Source organism: Chironomus tepperi, unplaced genomic scaffold, assembly GCF_022539635.2.
Source record: "Chironomus tepperi strain 1889 unplaced genomic scaffold, CSIRO-AGI_Ctep_v1 contig_461, whole genome shotgun sequence".
In the NCBI taxonomy this organism is placed as follows: domain Eukaryota; kingdom Metazoa; phylum Arthropoda; class Insecta; order Diptera; family Chironomidae; genus Chironomus; species Chironomus tepperi.
Genome location: NW_027226583.1, coordinates 788,057 through 806,180, shown reverse-complemented (window position 1 = coordinate 806,180; position 18,124 = coordinate 788,057). Strand labels below are relative to the sequence as shown.

Below are 18,124 nucleotides of genomic sequence, written 5' to 3'. Positions count from 1 at the left end.
GAGTTTCGGATGCAAAAATTTTGAGTTTACATGACGTTTTTAAGTAGTTCTGTTGGAATTGGGAAAATTGGAAGCATAATAATATGAAGGAACACTAGACATTAACATTATTTCTGTTAATTAGCATTACTGAATTCTTAATTCTGCTACATTTAGCTGAATACAAAACAAACTTAATTCAGCTAAATTCAGCAACAATTAATTCATAATATCAACAATAATAACCTCATACAGACAATATTCTGCATCGTAAAGCTTGATTCTCCAATATTCAGCTCAACTTACTTATATTTAGCAATTTTCTGAATAATTTCAGTCATTTTCAGTTAAAATCAGCCAAATTCAACAATATTTTGTTGAAATATCAGCCTCTAAATACTAAATGCATGAAAATTTACTTGGATTCAGCCATAAATTACTCAATTCAGCATAATTTTGATAAATTAGGCACCATTCAGCTGAATTAAGCAACATTCAACTGAATTTAGCACAATTAAGCAATATTTAGCTGAATTTAGCACAATTAAGCAACCTTTGACTTTGAATTCGCCTCAAAAATTTAATTTTCCACTTTATTCAGCTTATAAATTGACACAAATTCTACCCAAAAGTTAATCCTCAACAAAACAGCATCAACTTTCAAAAATCCTTTCATCTCCCAGTAAATCCTCTTTATTCTTACTGTTTAACTAGAAGTTATTCAGCACATAATAAAAACAAACATTACAAACTCATCCGACAAGACATAAAGCTTAACATTTAGTGTTCCACGCCATCATAAAACTCAAGTCATGAAGAACAGACCGAAAAGGAAAGAAAAAAAACTTCTCATTGATGCCGCTCGGTAATAACTTTTGTTGCAAAATGATGAAATGAAAGGGAAATAAGAAGAATAAAAAGGAAAATCTGTTAACAAGATCTTTTATTGTCGTACGCAGTATAAGATATGTCTTTGGCGGATCTTCTTTTATGATGTGTTTACAGAAATCTCTGGAGGAGCAGAAGAGAGGTTTGCAATTTTCTTCTTTTAAATTCTGTTTTGGAGCTTATTTTTCTGGGATTGGTGATTGTTTGTGTTGTGTCTGTCTGTCTGTCTGATAATTGCCCTTCTAGTTTGTAGCTAGGTTGTTGTCGACTCGTATTTTATACTGAAAAGTCGACTCGACTCCATACAATATTCAAATCGACTACGAGCTCTGGTTTATAGCTTATTGTATATTCTAAGGCAGGAATGAATAACCTCTTTGTTATTTACCGTCAAAAATTTTTGGAAATGCCATGAACCGTATGCTGTTGTAGGGTTTTGGTCGAGGTCAACCACCAAGTTGTGCCGCGAAAAAAGGCTGATCTTCACTGTTCTAAGGATATAAAGCTATATTCACCGACCTAAATGCGACGAATTACATATTTTGTCATAAAATGGACCGAAACAGCTATCATGTTGCTTTCATGACACCCTACTTGAGCGATGCTTCTTGACTATGACGTTGTATAGTCAACGTAGCAAAGTAGCTCCACTATAGCGACTTCATTGTGCTGCTAGGGCAGAAAGACCTAACAACTGATCCAAGACTTAAATCAGAGCTATTTTGGTGATCAGTCACTTAATTTGCTCAATTCAACTTGAATTCTGTAACTTGTAAATGCGTCTTAACATGCCTCAATATCAAGCCACACGTCTATACTAATTCTATTTTGTGGAGGATAGAAGTAACATTCGTGAATATGATAAAAAGAGATTTTTTTTTTTCGTTCCTCAACAACATGACGATGGATGATCAAAGATGAAAATTTTCGTTGTTTCATAAAAACTCTCACGTGTCAATCAGCAATCCGATTTGTTTCTATTTATTCTGTATCTTCCCCAAGCATTCTTTTATTATTTCCCATTTTCTTCATCTCTTTTACGATATTTCAAGGGGAGAAGCAACAACAAAAAGAAAAATCGTCATGACGATCGAAATTGATAAATGAAAATTTCATATGCAGATGCATGTCTTAAATGTTTTTAATGTCCTTTATGGATTTTCAAGAAATGAAACATTACGGGACATTTCTTTCCACACTTTTATTAAATTTATTGCTGCTCTCTCTTTGCTGTGTTTTGAATTTTTATTTTATTTTATTTTATTTATGAATGCATCGTTAAGAACAACATTATTGTTATACTTTTTTTGGTGTGGGCGATTCTCAAATTTTAAGTCTGGAATTTGAATTAGAATTTTGAATTTGTAAGGTTTTGAACTTTAAGTTGTAAGGTTTTGAACTTCATTTCGTATAGGGTTTTGAACTTTAGTTTGTGATGAACTTTGAATTTCAGTTTTTTAGAATTTTGAACTTCAGTTTGTAAGGATTTGAACTTTAAGTTGTTAAGTTTTGAGCTTTAATTTGTGAGGTTTTGAACTTTAATTTGTAAGGTTTTGAACTTAAATTTGTAAGGTTTTGAACTTTAATTTGTTGGTTTTTGAACCGATTAAATTTGAACAGCTTTGAACTTCAATTTGTAATATTTTGAACTTCAATTTGTGAAGTTTTCAACAATTTTTAGCAAAATTTGAAATTGAAAAGCCGTTAAAAATTTAAATTAGTTTATACTAATAATTCGCAAAGCTAAATATAAGGATGTAAACATTGTAACTTGTAATCCATAGAAACATCATCAAAGCAATTATGGAATCGATATTTCTATGAAAACTGCCCTCATATTCCAAGATCAAAGTAAAATTATCAAGATTCTTAAAATATCACTCAGAGAGTCACCCAAATATACATTCCATGCCCAGCAAGCAATCTCCTAAAATTGGATACAATTTTTTCCACAATTTTTATTTACATTTTCAAGTCATTTCTTTGTTAATTACAATAAATTTTGAAAAAAGAAATGTTTCGAGAGCATTTTTCTACATTATGGCTTGCAGGAAAGGAAAATGGGCTTCATATAGCAGTCCATAACATTTACAGTTTTTATTACCGGTAGCATAATTTTTATGGAGAAGCTTAAAACTTCAAAAAAAAAAAATTATTCTTTTTGTGTATATGGAGTAAGTTTCAGACTAAGTAAGTTGTAAATATGAGTATGGAGGTCATAAAAAAATTTAATGAGGTGAAATTTTTCTATTGATCATTCTTTTTAGAGGAATATACTTTTTAAGGAGACTGTTATTATAGCTGTGCAGAGCGCATTCTTAAGGCTACAAGATTTTCATTGCAAATCAAAGTAAGCTGGCAAAAATTTAGCAGTTTTCTGTGATTTGAAATTTTTTGAATTTTTTCCTCAAAATGTCTCATATTTAGAAATTTTTTGCAGTTTTTAGCTTAATTAAGACATAATCTTAACACAAACAAACAGATATCAATTCTAAATGACGGCAAAATATTAATAAACAAGATCCAAGCACTTATAACTTGCTATTTTATGAGGAAATCCTCTAGACAAATTTAAATAACCAAAACGACTAAAATCTCACAGATTACCTAGCCAAAATTACAGGAACACTTAATTAATTCGATTACGGATGGAAGTGAGGATGATCGAAATTCATTCATGAAATGTCTGTAAATATCCATAAAATAGTTAATGTAAAAACCAAATCTCTGTATCGTCATAATGCCCTTCCATAACTTAATCGTATGTGTATATATTCCCATCCATGCATGTGACTTTAATTTATTGTCTGTTTTCTTAAAGAAAGTCTGATAATATTCATAATAGTAGTCAGTGCCCTTACTCTACATGGCACAAAAAATTCATAATTTATGAATTGTTTACACACAAAATTTTCAAATATGTTTGTGTTGTAATGTCATTTATAATCTCGTATAATCCATTCGAGAGGAGATAGGTCGAGCCATTTAAAATTTATGACTATATAGATCTTCTCGTCTGACCTGCAATATGTTTGCAATTTGTGAAAATGATCTGTTTTTATTTTCTTTTTTTCTCTCTCGTATAGACTCGAGTGTGTATGGATGAGAATCTTTTAAAAGGAGAAGATCAGATGTCGTAAATATTTGTGTTCTGAATGAAAGAAATTTTTTATGGGCACATGTAAATTCAAGTATCATGTAGTTGCTGTCATGTGGTGAAAGGAAAAATTTTACTCAATTTCTCTTTTCTTTTCCTTTTTTTTTATTTGCTACTTGAGAATGCTACATAAATTTTTGGGGACCTCCCATAATTATGCAATTTTTCTCTTCGACTGTTTTTTGGCACTGATTCACTTTGGATGGCATTTTTGGCATTCTGTGGGTGGTCAATTTGCGTCAATTCGATGAATATCCTCATACTCTCCTACAATCATTGTCATTACTGCTCCATACCTAAAATCTAATCATTTTCTAGTCTCAATCTATCAAAGTTGATCTTTTGAAATCAAGGAATTAATAACAAATCTAATAAAAGCGAGTAAAATCTCAAAAAACCCAATAATAATTCTAACGACTTTCTAAAATTCAAATTCAAAAACATTTGAACTGTTCTAAAATTCATCAAAACATTTATACAGTTCCTAAATTGTGAAAGAATCAAAACAAATCATGCAAAGAACTTTAATTCCATTATTAACGGTTGCTCTTAGGAGTAGGTGAGTACAAATATCACCAGCACATCCATAAAACACACTAAATTTGCATCATCAACAGATCCTACCATGTTATATCAAATAATAGAAGCAATTTACAAAATATCAGAAAGAGAGTCTTGCCGTCAATAACTCTGCTTAGAAATATGTTTATTCAGACTCAGGACACTCCTAATCCAGACAGCTTGAAGTTCCTTCCTGGAAAGGATGTTTTAGGAAAAGGAAATACAATGGATTTTCCGCATGCCAATGATGCTATGATATCGCCATTAGCTAAATTAATCTTTAGAATTGAAGGAGTTCGAAGTGTGTTTTTTGGCGGTGATTTTATTACTATAACAAAGCAAGAAGATGCTGAATGGGGTGTCATAAAACCTGAAATATTTGCTGTCATTATGGACTTCTTTGCAAGTGGCTTACCAATTGTTCATGAGAGAAAAGACAATGCAGTCACACAGATTGAAGATGAAGATGATGAAGTTGTTGCTATGATTAAGGAACTATTAGATACACGTATTAGACCGACAGTTCAAGAGGATGGCGGTGATATTTTATTTGTTGGCTATCATGAAGGCATAGTTAAATTAAAATTACAAGGATCATGCAGCACATGTGCCTCATCAATAATTACGTTAAAGAATGGTGTCCAAAATATGCTGCAATTTTATATCCCAGAAGTAATATCTGTTGAGCAAGTTAAGGATGAAGCTGAAAAATTATCTGATAAGGAATTTGAGAAATTGGAGCAGAAAATTCAGATCAAAGAGAAGGAATCTGATAAATAATGATAATGCGTACTAGCTTGTTAATTATATTTATTTGAATTTTCAATTCTTAGCTCTAACGGTTAAAATAAATTTGAAATTGTAGGAAACTTTGAATTCGCCTCCAACTTGCCTTTGTTTACTGCCGGAATTTTTATTTAAAATTCAAACAATTTTTCTTAAAATATAATTATTATTAATCATGGACGATAGCTATATTACAGCCGCTATTAAATTACTTCATTCATCAGCTCCGGATTCAGCTGAGAAAATGAGGACATTGCTAAATACCGAGATTCTCAAGCATTATGACAAAACAAAATTAGTCGAAAATCATTTAAGTAAAAAACAAGTTGATTCATTAATTAGTCAGGAAACTAAGGCTGTGGGCAGTGGATTTAAGTTAAAGAAGCATAAAACGAAGAAAATTGAGGAACTTAAATTACCTACCACATCATTAATCAGTGAAAATCAACAAATAATTAAAACTGATGATCCAGCTGAAGATTCCAGCGACAATGAAAGTTCATCAGCTATGGACCTACTTACTGACTTGACATGTGTAGTATGTCGTCAAATGGACAATTCTGCAAATAATCAGCTATTTGAGTGCATTGAATGTCACCAGCTATGGCATCAATTGTGCCATTCTACAAAGATTCCAAATGATGCTGACCAAAATTCTTGGACATGCTCAACATGCAAGAAAAAGGAAGGATCATCAAAATCAATAAAGTCATATGAATCAAGTGAGAGTTCATCATCCAGTAGTTATAAGCATAAAGAGAAAGAGAAGGAAAAGGTAATTGAGAAGGAACGTGAAAAAGAGAAAAAGGAAAAGGAAAAAGACAAACAGAAGGAAAAGTCGGAAAAGCGAAAGTCTGATAGCAGTAGTAAAAGTACCAGCAAAAAGTCAAAGGAATCATCATCATCCAGCTCATCAAGATCCCGTTCCAGTAAAAAGAGTTCATAGATATATTTTTTGATAAAAAAATTGTATTTTAATTAAAAATAAAGAAATATTTTACATCAAAGTATCCTCAGATCTTAGATATTCTCCTATATCTGCTTGATGGAAACATACTGTAACTAATGGATCGGCTAACTTACAATCTGTTGTTGACTTTGCAGTCACTCCAAATCCCAATGGTATGTCATTCATGGACAGGACTATAACTCCTTGATGTTGTGGTGTATTTTCTGTAATTCTTCCTAATCCAGCCTTATTAATATGATTTCCATACAAATATTGCTGTTCTGCTGACGATTTAATCCACACTTTGTACTGTGCGTATGGTGCGAGGTAGTTAAGTGCTGTAATTTGTAACATGAATTTGTTGCTTTTTGTGAATTTTCCAAAACAAGTTCCGACAGCAATTAAATGTTCTTCACTGAGATTTTCAGCCAATTTTAGGATTCTTTCTGACATGTAATACACTCGTCTGTTCATTTCTCGGAAACAATAAGTTCCATCCGGTCGATCCAGAAGGAATTTTACATTAGTTCCAATGCTGAAAAATGTTATTTTTAAGTTTTATGATTTTTTAAGGAATTAATGTGCTGAACTTACTATTTTGTGAGCTTCTCGAAGAAAATTTTGGTTTGTTCATCGTTTAATCGCTTCATATTGCTAAATTTAATTTAATTAACTGTTTTTAAAGGATTTATTTTGAAGAAGTCAACTTTTTTGTTTCAACACGTTTTTTGTGAATTTGCCCGTAAACATTCAAATCGCCGTTAACCAATTCGCCCCATACATTTTCAACTTGCCCTGAACAACAAAGCGCTAAAAGATAATTTTTAAAAAATTCATTTCTCTTAATTTAATAGTTAAATACACTAATTCCATTCTCAAAAATGAATTCAATCATTCATACCGAACATCGTGATGTGATTCATGATTGCAGTTACGACTATTATGGACAGGTAAGTTCCTAAAACACAATTTAATGAAATTCAACTGATAAAATGTTAATATTGTAGAGAATGGCAACATGCAGCTCCGATCAGACAATCAAAGTGTGGGAACAGAACGAGAAAGGACAATGGATAGTGTCATCAAGTTGGAAGGCACATTCGGGTAGTATTTGGAAGTTAAATTGGGCACATCCTGAATTTGGCGCAGTTCTTGCATCTGCAAGTTTTGACAGAACAGCAAGTATTTGGGAAGAAACAGCTGAACAAAAACCAACAGCTAGTTCAACACCTGCTAAAAGATGGATTAGACGTACTAATTTGGTCGATTCAAGAACTAGTGTTACAGACGTTAAATTTGGACCTAAAAATCTTGGATTAGTATTGGCTACATCCTCATCTGATGGCATTATTAGAATATATGAAGCACCAGATATAATGAATCTATCACAATGGACATTACAGCATGAAATTATTTGTAAACTTCCTTTATCATGTATAAGCTGGAATCCATCACTATTTAGAGCACATCCTCCAATGATTGCTGCTGGAAGTGATATGGCACAATCAAATGAACCGAAAGTCTTTGTTTTTGAATATAGTGAATACAATCGACGATGGACAAAAACTGAAAATATTAATGTTACGGAACCAGTTCATTCAATTGAGTTTGCACCAAATGTCGGCCGAAGTTATCACGTTTTAGCTGTTGCTTCTAAAGATGTCAGCATTTTCAACTTAAAGCCAATAGTTGAACAATCTGGAAATACACGATTTGAAGTCGTTCAAGCTGCACAGTTTAATGATAATTTCTGTACAGTTTGGCGTGTCACATGGAATATAACTGGAACTATGCTTGTAACAAGCGCGGACGACGGCTATGTCCGAATTTGGAGAATGAATTACCTCAAAGGATTTAAATGCATTTGCTCTTATAAACCAGACAGTAACGTTAATCATCACGATCCACAAGCTGTTCAACTTATAAACTCATCAACAACGAAATTTTTTAAGAAAGGCGTCGGTGCATTCGCTGGATCATCGCAAATTCAACAGCACTAAGTTATAGACAGTGAAATTTATGTTTTTTTACGCTTATTTGTTCCTCATATGATAATAAATAAAAAAAGTTGAAAATATCTGTGGTGGATTTTAATTAAATGAGGTTTTTTGAAAATAAATTGAAAAAGTAATTTGTAAACTTTAAGTGCTGTCTTTAATTTGATTGTTAATGATTCTTAAAAATCTAACGGCTTTTTCAGATTTGAATTTCAAAACAATACAAATGTTTCAAGATTGAATGAAAACATTTGAAAGGTTTTGATGTTTTATCTCCAATTTGGATGTTCACTGAATGTTTTTGAACATAGGAAAAGGAAAGTAGACAACAATACAGTATCTGGTTAGAGAAGTTCACTAACTGACCATTTAATAAATTTCTAAAAACAAACTCAGCTTGCTATGAGACTATGTGACAAAAAAGTTGTTGCGCAACATCAGAATGACAATAAATGGTTATGTTGCGAAATGACAATAAATCAATGTTGCATGAACCGTGTGACATCAAAAAATTCTCATAAATTACGAAACAATTTTGTCATAATGTGTTGCGCAACATGAACATTGTGACACAGCTAAAGAATGCCTGAAACTGAAATATTTGATGGAAAACTTTGTTCATGAAAAATTGTGAAAAGTGTTTTTCGTGTGTTTTTCTGTTTTTTAGTACTTTTTATTGCATTTTATTAATTATAACTCTTAAATTATCAAAAAATTTATTTATATTTTACTTTTTTTTAGCAAGTAATCCTTAAATTGAAAACTTGTGTCCGAAAATTGAAGAAATTTTGAAACTCGAAATTTGGTGAATTACGTAAAAAAAAATTATATATTTTTGTGATGGCTTTTAAAAAAATGAATGAAGATGAAAAGGCAATAGATATGAAAACTGCAAAATTAAATATTGCCTAGTCACCATTGATATTTTTTTCACACACACATATATCAAGCTCAAACTCCCTCAATTTTTTAATTTTTTTTTTATGATGTTCATCTCTAGATATTTAAAGGTATATCAGCAGCAGATTGATTCTCTCTCTCACATTTTATGTCGTTTTCTTTATGATTTTATTTATTTTAAACTGATTGATGTTATTTTGATCGAAATTGAGTTGTCGTTTTTTTGGATTTTAGATGAAATTTAAATTAGTCTTAACTTATTCTTCTGTTACGTTGCACATTCTTCGGAGAAACGCTGCATAGATGAAGAGAAAAAAAGATTAAAATTAGATTTTTTTTTTGGCACCAAAAACACAAAAAATTTCATAAAAATGAAACATAAAATATAACATAAAGTCACACTTACGAATAAAGTTTAAAATTTTTTTTATTTTTTTTATATCAATTTTATGCAAATAATTAAATTTTGTTTGTCGTTTTTTAAATATGGATGATGTTGTGTTTGGCAGACGTAATTTACTTCTTGTAGACAATTGGGTTGTTCATCATCTTTTGCAAGAATGCTGTTAATTTACACATTTTTTTTGGACACAAACATTGATTTTTTTAAGGTATTGACGAACATAAATTTGATTTTGATGGATTTACACATAAATTATTCACATTCGATGGATACATAACATAGAAATAAATAAAATAAATATTGAATTAATTACAATGTAGAGATTTTGGGTATAATTGTCATCATCATTATCGTCATTAACAGTCAAAGTGAGGGCTATGGATCATTATTGATCTGTACAGCCAGCGAATTTAGTTCAAATCAGAAATTACTTCAAATTTGGTTGTTTTTGGTTCATTTTTGAAAATTTAAGTTTTCAGACATAATCAAGTCATAAACTAGTGGAAAGTCATCAACAGATATTGTCACGTAGAGTTAGTGCTGAGAAAGTTCAAGCAGTTGCAGATTTAATTCAAAATTTAAAATTATTCTTGAATTCTTTAAAAATCTAAGGTTATTCCTCAAAATCGTCAAGTTATTGGAAGTAGACATGAATTCTTGAACTGTATGTAGGTAGAAGAGCATCAACTCCACACCAACTATAGAAGTATTTTTCGCAAAAACACCAAAATGAAACATTTCTCAATGCGTAATCATCAGGGATATATAGTAATTGCCATTCCGCTCATTAATCGCACAGACAGATATAGCTGAGAGAAGAAAAAAAAGATAATTTTCAACTTCATAGATGTATGAAGGTGCGCTATTTTTAGGACATGGCAAGCGGCTATTTGGTATTCACGTATTCGTGAACGTTGGTGTAGTTGTTGAGCATTTTTTCATGATTTTAAAAATAAATTACAGCACATTGAGTAAAAATATCTACTTCTTTTGATAAATGCTGCAGTCATGAAGACTGTTAATGATGATGATTCAACAATTAAATGTATATTGAGGTAGTAATTGGTGATTATATCACCTGGATTGTTATTTACTAGGGAAATGAATAAGAATAGATTCATGATACATACGTGCATAAAAGATATTGCCTTCATCATCTTCTGGGTCCATGCAGTCAGCGAAAAGTTCAGCAACTTCATCGTCGCTCAATTTCTCACCTATGAAAATGTAGGGTGAAATTTTTTATAAATAACTTGTTGCGTCATGGATTACAACAACCACTTGTATGATGGACACTTACCCAAAGCTTTTAAACTGTGTTCCAATTCAGCGAAGAGCATTGTACCGTTTTCCATTTTGTCGTACAATTTCAAACATTCCATGAAATCTTCATAACTGCCTTGGTCCTTTGTGGCTCTGACCTATTGTACAATAATAACATTTATTTAGCAATGTGTAAATTTGGGTATATGAAGGATATGTCATACTTGTGCAAAGATTGGAAGGAATTCTTCGACTGAGAGTTTCTTCTCACCACGCTTCTTTGTGGCACCCATTTTCTCGCATAATTCAAGAGTTGGGTTAAGATTCAATGAACGTAAGACATCTGGAATATCATAGGCATCGACCTTTCCTGAGCCATCACAATCATAGATACCGAATGCGAATTCTGCGTCTAAAAAGTGGTTTAAAATAAAATCCAGTTAATTCATTGTTTGTTTATTATCCTCGCTGTGGGTTTTTAATGATGCAAGCTTTTCATCTTTCAAGGAATTATCAATTGCGAATTACGAAACTTCTGTTCAATTTTTCTCTTCACATTCTGTTCATAACATTTCTTTTTGTGGCTTTTAAATAAACATTCCAATTTCATTTCAATTTTTTTTTTTGTGTGTGCCTTCATCTGTGGGAACTTTTCTTTTTTTCTTCTTTACATATTTTTAAAATTAGACATTCTCATGAATTGAAACTTTACAAGCAAATCGCTCGAGCGAGGGCCTTTACTCGCCTTTTTTGTATGTGATCTATTTATAGTGTTCTGCGCGGCCAACACGACTTTTTTTATGTGATTTTTTTTTCTTCTATTTTTCTGCAAACACTCACACATTTTTCATCATTCCTTTTTATCCACTTTTAATTAATCTTTTCTTACTTCTTACTCTTATTATTATAATTAAGTGTCTATTTGGATCACATTTTCATCTATTTTTCTTCTTTTTAAGTCATTAATGTTAAATTTCACTGAATTTTACTGATTTCTGTCATGTCTAGTCGACCTAGTTTCCTTGTTTGTCACTATTTGGCTTACGTAATGCTTAATTTCATTAATTTTCACTGATTTTAACTTTTTTTCAACAATTTGACTTGTTCTGAGAAATTTGAAAAATTTTTGGAAGTTTTGAACAAAATTTGAATTTTTGACAGCCGTTATGTTTTGGAATTCTTGATAACCGTTGAAATTGTCGATTAAAAAGCTCACATTCACTTGATTTAAAACTTTCAACTTACTTTCAATGTCTTGGTCTTTCAATTTGTCTGCCTGTTGATTCCACAAAAGAGATGGAAAAAGAAACAAAGGATTAGAAATATGAATGAATTCCTCAATATTCTTCACATATTATCCACAATTTAATAAATAAAATTATTTATTCTAGGTAGAAAGTGAAAGAATTTGAAAAAATAATTCCGTCCTCACCATTCTGATGTGTGTTCTCTAGATTGCTTCGGACTCAACTCAACAACTCAGGATCAAGTTATACAACCGACTAACGATTTCGATCTGAACGTTGTTCAATTTGATGAAGGCAATTTTTTTCTAATTTTCTCGAGTCGTCGGCAATTTTCGCGAGTCATTTTCTTTCCGTTTTTTTTTTTTATTTTCCCTCAATTCAACAGTTTTTCTTTAATTTTCAACATACATATTTCGAATACGAAGTCGCAGCTGTGTGATGAAATGAATGTAATATAGTTGTATACTGCCACATCGCAGACAGATACGAACTCGACGTTAATATTGGGATCGAATGTTTGAGAAAATCGAACCTTGATTTCGACTCTAAATTTAGGCAGCTTAAAAACTGTACGGAGTGTGAAGACCGATCATCAGAAAATATAGCTAAATGTAAAATAGAAACAGAGAGGAATGAAAAAAAAGTTGGGAAAATTCCTTTACTACGTTTAATCTATCTATTTTTCGTAAAAATAAACCTTTTTTTCACATAGACACACACGGCAGAAAGTGGCAAATGGAGTCAAGTATTTACATACAGACCAGAAAAAAAAATTCCAATTGATGATTCACTTGTGCCTCGCTTGGATTGAGCATTGCAAGTGTATTCAGTTAGTCTGACGTGTCATACATATAATTTAATGATGCAACTGTATTAAAGGCAGGCAATAAAAATATAAAAAATCTATCTTCGGACGGTAACAATTAATTAATTATAGATGGGATCTTTGCCAATGTTATTTATTGTCATAAATATGTTCAAAAAAATCAACCGACAGGAATTTAAATGTCCAAATGTCGTGCAAAATTGTCGTTGAACTTTTCGGCGATGAAAAAAATTCTTTCATAATTTTCTCAGAAAAATTTAGATGAACGTGAAAAGATATTTTTCTTGATTTGAATATCCAACACCCACGCAACTTGAAAGCAACCATAAAAAGTGCAAGAATGTTTCGCAACTGATCATCATCTCTCACTGCTCATTCTATTCGAGAGGTTGTGCTTGATTTTTTTTTTTGTTTTTTTCGTTTAAATTAGTAGGAAAGTCTCTGTTACATTGATATTTTTTGATCATGTGAAGCTTGTTTCTGTTGATTTTGATCGATTAGCTTGATGAAAATTAAGATTTTTGATAGTTTTTGAATAAGGAATTCTTTGGATTTGAATTTTATGCACTTGGAATTTGTAGGTGAAAGTTGACTGGCCCTCGTTTTTATCAGGAAATGTTATTTCTTCAATTTATTCTACTTTATAGAATGATTACCTATTGTTTATTAATATTCCAGTATGTTAGAGTGTATAAGGAACCAGATTATCCTAGTTTTGAAGTGTAAATCCCTTTTAATTCAACAAAAAACACGAAATTTAGTTGAATTAAATGAATCCGATGAATTGAAATGAAATGAACTGAAAAATTTACTGAACAAACTTTCATTTAAATTTCAAAAATAATTTGACTGTTGAAATTTTTTCCTCATTATTCATCAAGAAAATCACTCAAATGTGAAAATATCCCATAAATACTCCACAGGTAGAACTAAAAACATACTCTATTTACTCATTCATCCACCCACAAGTCAGCCACAATGAGTAATAAAGCGTAAAGCTCAAAGGGAAGATGCGACATACAAAAAAATGTAACTCAACAATCATAGCTTAAAAAATATATAAAATAAAAGAATCTCAATGGCTATTTTCGTAGAAAATGCCGAAAAAAAAAATACGGTTGTGTTATGGTAAATAAGAAGCGAATGACTGACAACGATGACACAATTTTGAAGGCGAATGTGTAGTGGACAACATGAAAATTGGCAGGAAAAATTTTCTATTTTCCTCACGACACAATAATTCTATTTTTTGTCATCATTAACATGATAATTTTCAATTGTTGAGCCTCAACGGGATCTTGGCTGTCGCAATTGTGCAATGATAAATTGACTGAAATGTGAAAACTATGTAGATTAATTAAATAATTATAGGAACATGTCAACAATGACAATCCTCAATTTAAAAACCACACATAAAATGACCGTGAAAAATTTAAATCGACTGCAAATTTCTCTTAAATATAGCATTGGATGTGAAAAAAAAAAATAAAAACATAAATAGAATCACTCAACAGCAAAAATAAAAAGAATAATGATAATTATTTCTATCCTTTATAATCGTGCGTAGACAATATTTATGCAATAGCTTTGGCATCATCAGATACGAGAGAAAAATATTTTTGTCTATTTTCTGCCCCAAGCGGCTATTCTAAGACACAGGAAAATAATAATTTATTTACAATTTTACAGATATGAGTTAAAGGACGTCGACTATTTTAAGCGGTTGACTATAAAAGTGCATATACTCAGTTATGCTAATTAACTGAGTTAAGCTAGCAGTTCAAATAAAATTTAAATTTTAACGATCTTTAGAAATTTGAATTCTCAAAGCCTTTAAAATTGAATCTTAAAACCATATAAATGATGAATAATGTTTCAAAACCATACAAATGTTTCTAATTTTCAAATCTCAAAAAACCGTTGAATTATTTCAATTCACATTGTTGATTCATCCTCAATTTTCCAGAATGCACAAATTTCCATAAATTTATAGCTCATAAAAGTATTAATAATTCTTTAATATTTCATAACAAGGCAATTCAATAATTTTCCATTCATCTACAGCTAAAAGCCTGTTTACATTTTCGTGTCATTTTTATGCGCGAACATCATACATCTTCTACTAATGCTTTACTTTATATTCTGTGCAAAAAATATATATATAAATTTATTTTTGAATGAACGAAAGAAAAGTGCCGAGAGAAAGGAATTTACAGAGGGAAATTCAATTTCTGTCTTTTTTACGAAGTAATGTGTTGGATATGAGCCGTTTTACAAAATTTTTACATCCTGAAAATCGTGTCTGTTTCTTCGCTGGGGGTTCCGATTGTGCTGATGTCGACGGCTGTGGTTCAGAGGAAGTAATTGCATTTAATGGCTGTGGATCATCTTGTGGAGAGACTGCTGGTTGTGGATCAGTATGCTTTAAACTTAATGGTTGTGGATCTTCTAAAGCTGATAATTGAGGTTCATTTAATATGCTGCATAACGATTCTAAAGGAAGTATAGGCAATGCATCGGGTTTAGCTGCTTTATCCTCTAATTTTGGCTCAGCCTCGACTTCAACTTTCTGATCATGCAATTTAATGAACGAAGTATTCTCATCAATCCATTCAGAGCTTGATGCCTCACTCAAAGCTGTCGATGGGACTTTTGGCTGTAAATAATGTCTATTACTATGCTGAATATAGAACTAAATAGCAAGCTTACCAAATTTTGGAATCCATCATCATTAAGATCTTCAATTACTGCTTTTGACATTGATTCACCTTTAATTGAATGCATCGATTCCGTTAGTAAAGCTTGTTTTAAGTCATCTGTATGATAATGTCTCGTGATCATGCTTGGAATGGACGAAACTTGTATGACGCTAGTTTTAATATGATGTTCATCAATGCCTTTAAATCGCACGAAGCTTTGACTTTTCAGATTTGTTGAAGATTCAGTATTTGACAGGTCATCCACATTTTGGACCTTCCTTAAGTTACTGTCACTGATTTTTGTGCTGCTCAATGAGCTGAATGTTTTTAAAGGAACTTCAACTTGTTCTTCGAGGACATCAAAATCAACAGATTTTGCTGTTTTTATTTCTGTGTCATTTTTATAGACAGGCTCATCACTTTGCTTATCGAGTTCATTATTCATAGAAAAGCATTTACAGATTTTCTTGCCATTAGCAGTGACATCGACAGTTTTGCTTGTCTCATTTTCTTTGGTGGCAATTTCCTCATTTGTGGGAACTTCTTGATTAATGGGATCAGCTATATCAAGTTTTATCGACACTTTAGTTTCAATTTCTGGTGATGTTGACTGAACATTTGGATCCATAGCTTCATTGTCACTGATTTTGGCAGGAAGTTCAATTTTATCACGAAATTGTTCAAAAAGCAGTGATAAAACGTCACATAACTTCTGTATGACAATGACATAACGTTTCTCACTATCGTCAGCCTGAACACTTTGCTCATTTGACAGAATCTCTTCCAACATTCCTTCAATATGCATCAAGCTGATTTCTATGTCTTTAAATTCAGTATTTTGTAGTTTCTCATCGATTTCAGCTTCACTGAATTTGTTTTTAACTTCCTTAAACTGCTGACTCTTTTCAAGACTTAATTTTGTGACTGATTGCAAGATATTATCTGCGAAATTCCCAAACTCTCGTTTCTTAAGAGATTCAATGCTTCGTTTAAGTAAATCTAAGCTTTCTTTGACTGCTGGATCTTTAACTTCATTCTTTCGATTGCTTTTGCCACTTCCGAACACAAATTGTTGACCATGCAATGGCTTTGATTTAATGTTAAGGATTTCTGGCTGCATATTGAATGTCGGTTGATAAGATTCATTAAAAGTTAAAGCTTTATTTAGCTGTTCTGGATCTTTTGAGTTATCGAATTCCTGATTCTCAGTACTTTGATCTTTATTACCGACATTTTTGCCAGCATTAACTACTTCATGATTAAAATTTTGTGGCTCATTACTTAAGTTTTCAATCTAATTATGAAAAAATCTTTAATTAACAAAGAGAAAACGATTATTTGATAAAATTAATACTCACTATCATTGATGACATCCCAACAACATTACCAACTGTATTCATGTATTCTATTTCCTCCATAATTAATAATTTTTTATTCACACAAAAATTTTACGACAAAAAATTTTTTTTTAAATAATTTCAATGATCACTTTGATTAATTTTATTCAGAGATATCAAGACAAATATTTAACGAATTTAAATCACTGATTAGATTTTCGAAATGGGTTTGATACACGGCTCAAAAAGCTTCCTGTTGACCGTCGCAAAATTTTCCATGACTGCCTTTTAGTGTCAACCAGATTCATTGACTGTAACGGAACAAAATTAAATATTTATTGAAAACCATACAACAGTATTTTTACACAAAGAAAACCAATCAACAGTTCTTGAATTTCAAATTTTAAAAAACCGTTGAAATTTTAACTTAGAGATTCTTGGAATGTGAAACTTACCTTTGGCGATTCTTTATCTGATTTATATTTTAATGTGTCCAAATCAGTCAATGATGTCACAATATTCAGATCATACATCTTAAATCCTTCATCTTCAAAATATGACAATCTTTTTCTATCAGAACTTCTCAAAGCATTTTCAACTGCTGTGTTGCGTTGACTTTGTTCAGGTTCAATTAATATTTTCTCTTCCTTTTTCGGTTTCAGTTCATGAATCGACTCAATTGACTTAATCTCCAATGTCATATTATTCAATACATCGCTGACAAAGCGGAATCTGCTTGGATCATTTTCCTGTGAATCTTGTGGAATTGCAACAATCGTGTCTGTTGATTCTGTTCCTCTTAAGTTTTCATTTTGATCTGATTCATCAAGTGCTGCCTCTTGTTTGCATTGAGCTTCTTCTTCACGATTTAATTTCGTAAGTGCTTTAAAATCTTTGCATTTTGGACACAGATGTGCACTTGGAATTGCAAGGAGCGCTGACCCCGATGGCAAGTCTTGTTCGTTGAATATTGAGGTCAATGAAGATTTTTCAACTGGAATTGACATTTTTGGAAGATGTTCGAATTTAAAAAATTTAATTAATTTTCAAAAGTTGCTGTGATCAAAAATGAAAAATTCTCATTCAAAACATCCAGTAGCAAGCATCCATGAATGAATTTGTCATCATCTGA

At 31.4% G+C, this 18,124-nt stretch overlaps 6 protein-coding genes across 6 annotated transcripts; 3 read left to right on the top strand and 3 right to left on the bottom strand.

Annotated features, from left to right (window-relative positions):
* Positions 1 to 4,515: 4,515 nt before the first annotated feature.
* LOC139099044 (NFU1 iron-sulfur cluster scaffold homolog, mitochondrial-like) lies at positions 4,516 to 5,461 on the top strand. The gene is made up of 2 exons (XM_070651438.1): positions 4,516 to 4,583; positions 4,642 to 5,461. Exons 1-2 carry the CDS (start codon positions 4,537 to 4,539, stop codon positions 5,363 to 5,365), a joined length of 771 nt encoding a protein of 256 aa, XP_070507539.1. The 5' UTR covers positions 4,516 to 4,536; the 3' UTR covers positions 5,366 to 5,461.
* A 26-nt stretch (positions 5,462 to 5,487) lies between these two features.
* LOC139099045 (integrator complex subunit 12-like) lies at positions 5,488 to 6,387 on the top strand. The gene has a single exon (XM_070651440.1). The coding sequence runs from the start codon at positions 5,547 to 5,549 to the stop codon at positions 6,315 to 6,317; it is 771 nt and encodes a 256-aa protein (XP_070507541.1). The 5' UTR covers positions 5,488 to 5,546; the 3' UTR covers positions 6,318 to 6,387.
* Positions 6,354 to 7,047, bottom strand: LOC139099046 (60S ribosome subunit biogenesis protein NIP7 homolog). The gene is made up of 2 exons (XM_070651441.1): positions 6,915 to 7,047; positions 6,354 to 6,855 (listed from the first exon to the last, which is right to left on the bottom strand). Exons 1-2 carry the CDS (start codon positions 6,968 to 6,970, stop codon positions 6,369 to 6,371), a joined length of 543 nt encoding a protein of 180 aa, XP_070507542.1. The 5' UTR covers positions 6,971 to 7,047; the 3' UTR covers positions 6,354 to 6,368.
* A 59-nt stretch (positions 7,048 to 7,106) lies between these two features.
* On the top strand, positions 7,107 to 8,465 carry Nup44A (nuclear pore complex protein Nup44A). The gene is made up of 2 exons (XM_070651437.1): positions 7,107 to 7,270; positions 7,328 to 8,465. The coding sequence occupies exons 1-2, from the start codon at positions 7,202 to 7,204 to the stop codon at positions 8,318 to 8,320; spliced, it is 1,062 nt and encodes a 353-aa protein (XP_070507538.1). The 5' UTR covers positions 7,107 to 7,201; the 3' UTR covers positions 8,321 to 8,465.
* A 1,161-nt stretch (positions 8,466 to 9,626) lies between these two features.
* Mlc1 (Myosin light chain alkali) lies at positions 9,627 to 12,445 on the bottom strand. Its single transcript, XM_070651454.1, has 6 exons — positions 12,316 to 12,445; positions 12,129 to 12,159; positions 11,108 to 11,295; positions 10,921 to 11,041; positions 10,751 to 10,837; positions 9,627 to 9,780 (listed from the first exon to the last, which is right to left on the bottom strand). Exons 1-6 carry the CDS (start codon positions 12,316 to 12,318, stop codon positions 9,734 to 9,736), a joined length of 477 nt encoding a protein of 158 aa, XP_070507555.1. The 5' UTR covers positions 12,319 to 12,445; the 3' UTR covers positions 9,627 to 9,733.
* Positions 12,446 to 15,180: 2,735 nt separating this feature from the next.
* On the bottom strand, positions 15,181 to 17,999 carry LOC139099069 (uncharacterized). Its single transcript, XM_070651467.1, has 3 exons — positions 17,448 to 17,999; positions 15,666 to 16,949; positions 15,181 to 15,612 (listed from the first exon to the last, which is right to left on the bottom strand). The coding sequence occupies exons 1-3, from the start codon at positions 17,997 to 17,999 to the stop codon at positions 15,181 to 15,183; spliced, it is 2,268 nt and encodes a 755-aa protein (XP_070507568.1).
* Positions 18,000 to 18,124: the final 125 nt, after the last annotated feature.

What these genes read in the sequence shown, in the direction of transcription:
- LOC139099044 (XM_070651438.1), top strand. Translation starts at nt 4,537, where the DNA reads ATGCAAAGAACTTTAATTCCATTATTAACGGTTGCTCTTAGGAGTAG. An exon ending in ACGGTTGCTCTTAGGAGTAG is followed by an intron (nt 4,584 to 4,641) that starts GTGAGTACAAAT and finishes CATCATCAACAG; the next exon opens with ATCCTACCATGTTATATCAA.
- LOC139099045 (XM_070651440.1), top strand. Translation starts at nt 5,547, where the DNA reads ATGGACGATAGCTATATTACAGCCGCTATTAAATTACTTCATTCATCA.
- LOC139099046 (XM_070651441.1), bottom strand. Translation starts at nt 6,970, where the DNA reads ATGAAGCGATTAAACGATGAACAAACCAAAATTTTCTTCGAGAAGCTC. An exon ending in TTCGAGAAGCTCACAAAATA is followed by an intron (nt 6,856 to 6,914) that starts GTAAGTTCAGCA and finishes AACATTTTTCAG; the next exon opens with CATTGGAACTAATGTAAAAT.
- Nup44A (XM_070651437.1), top strand. Translation starts at nt 7,202, where the DNA reads ATGAATTCAATCATTCATACCGAACATCGTGATGTGATTCATGATTGC. An exon ending in GTTACGACTATTATGGACAG is followed by an intron (nt 7,271 to 7,327) that starts GTAAGTTCCTAA and finishes TTAATATTGTAG; the next exon opens with AGAATGGCAACATGCAGCTC.
- Mlc1 (XM_070651454.1), bottom strand. An exon ending in TCCTTCCAATCTTTGCACAA is followed by an intron (nt 11,042 to 11,107) that starts GTATGACATATC and finishes ATTGTACAATAG; the next exon opens with GTCAGAGCCACAAAGGACCA. An exon ending in AGGCAATATCTTTTATGCAC is followed by an intron (nt 9,781 to 10,750) that starts GTATGTATCATG and finishes GTAAATTAACAG; the next exon opens with CATTCTTGCAAAAGATGATG.
- LOC139099069 (XM_070651467.1), bottom strand. Translation starts at nt 17,999, where the DNA reads ATGTCAATTCCAGTTGAAAAATCTTCATTGACCTCAATATTCAACGAA. An exon ending in CAGATAAAGAATCGCCAAAG is followed by an intron (nt 16,950 to 17,447) that starts GTAAGTTTCACA and finishes TTTCATAATTAG; the next exon opens with ATTGAAAACTTAAGTAATGA. An exon ending in ATGATGGATTCCAAAATTTG is followed by an intron (nt 15,613 to 15,665) that starts GTAAGCTTGCTA and finishes CATTATTTACAG; the next exon opens with CCAAAAGTCCCATCGACAGC.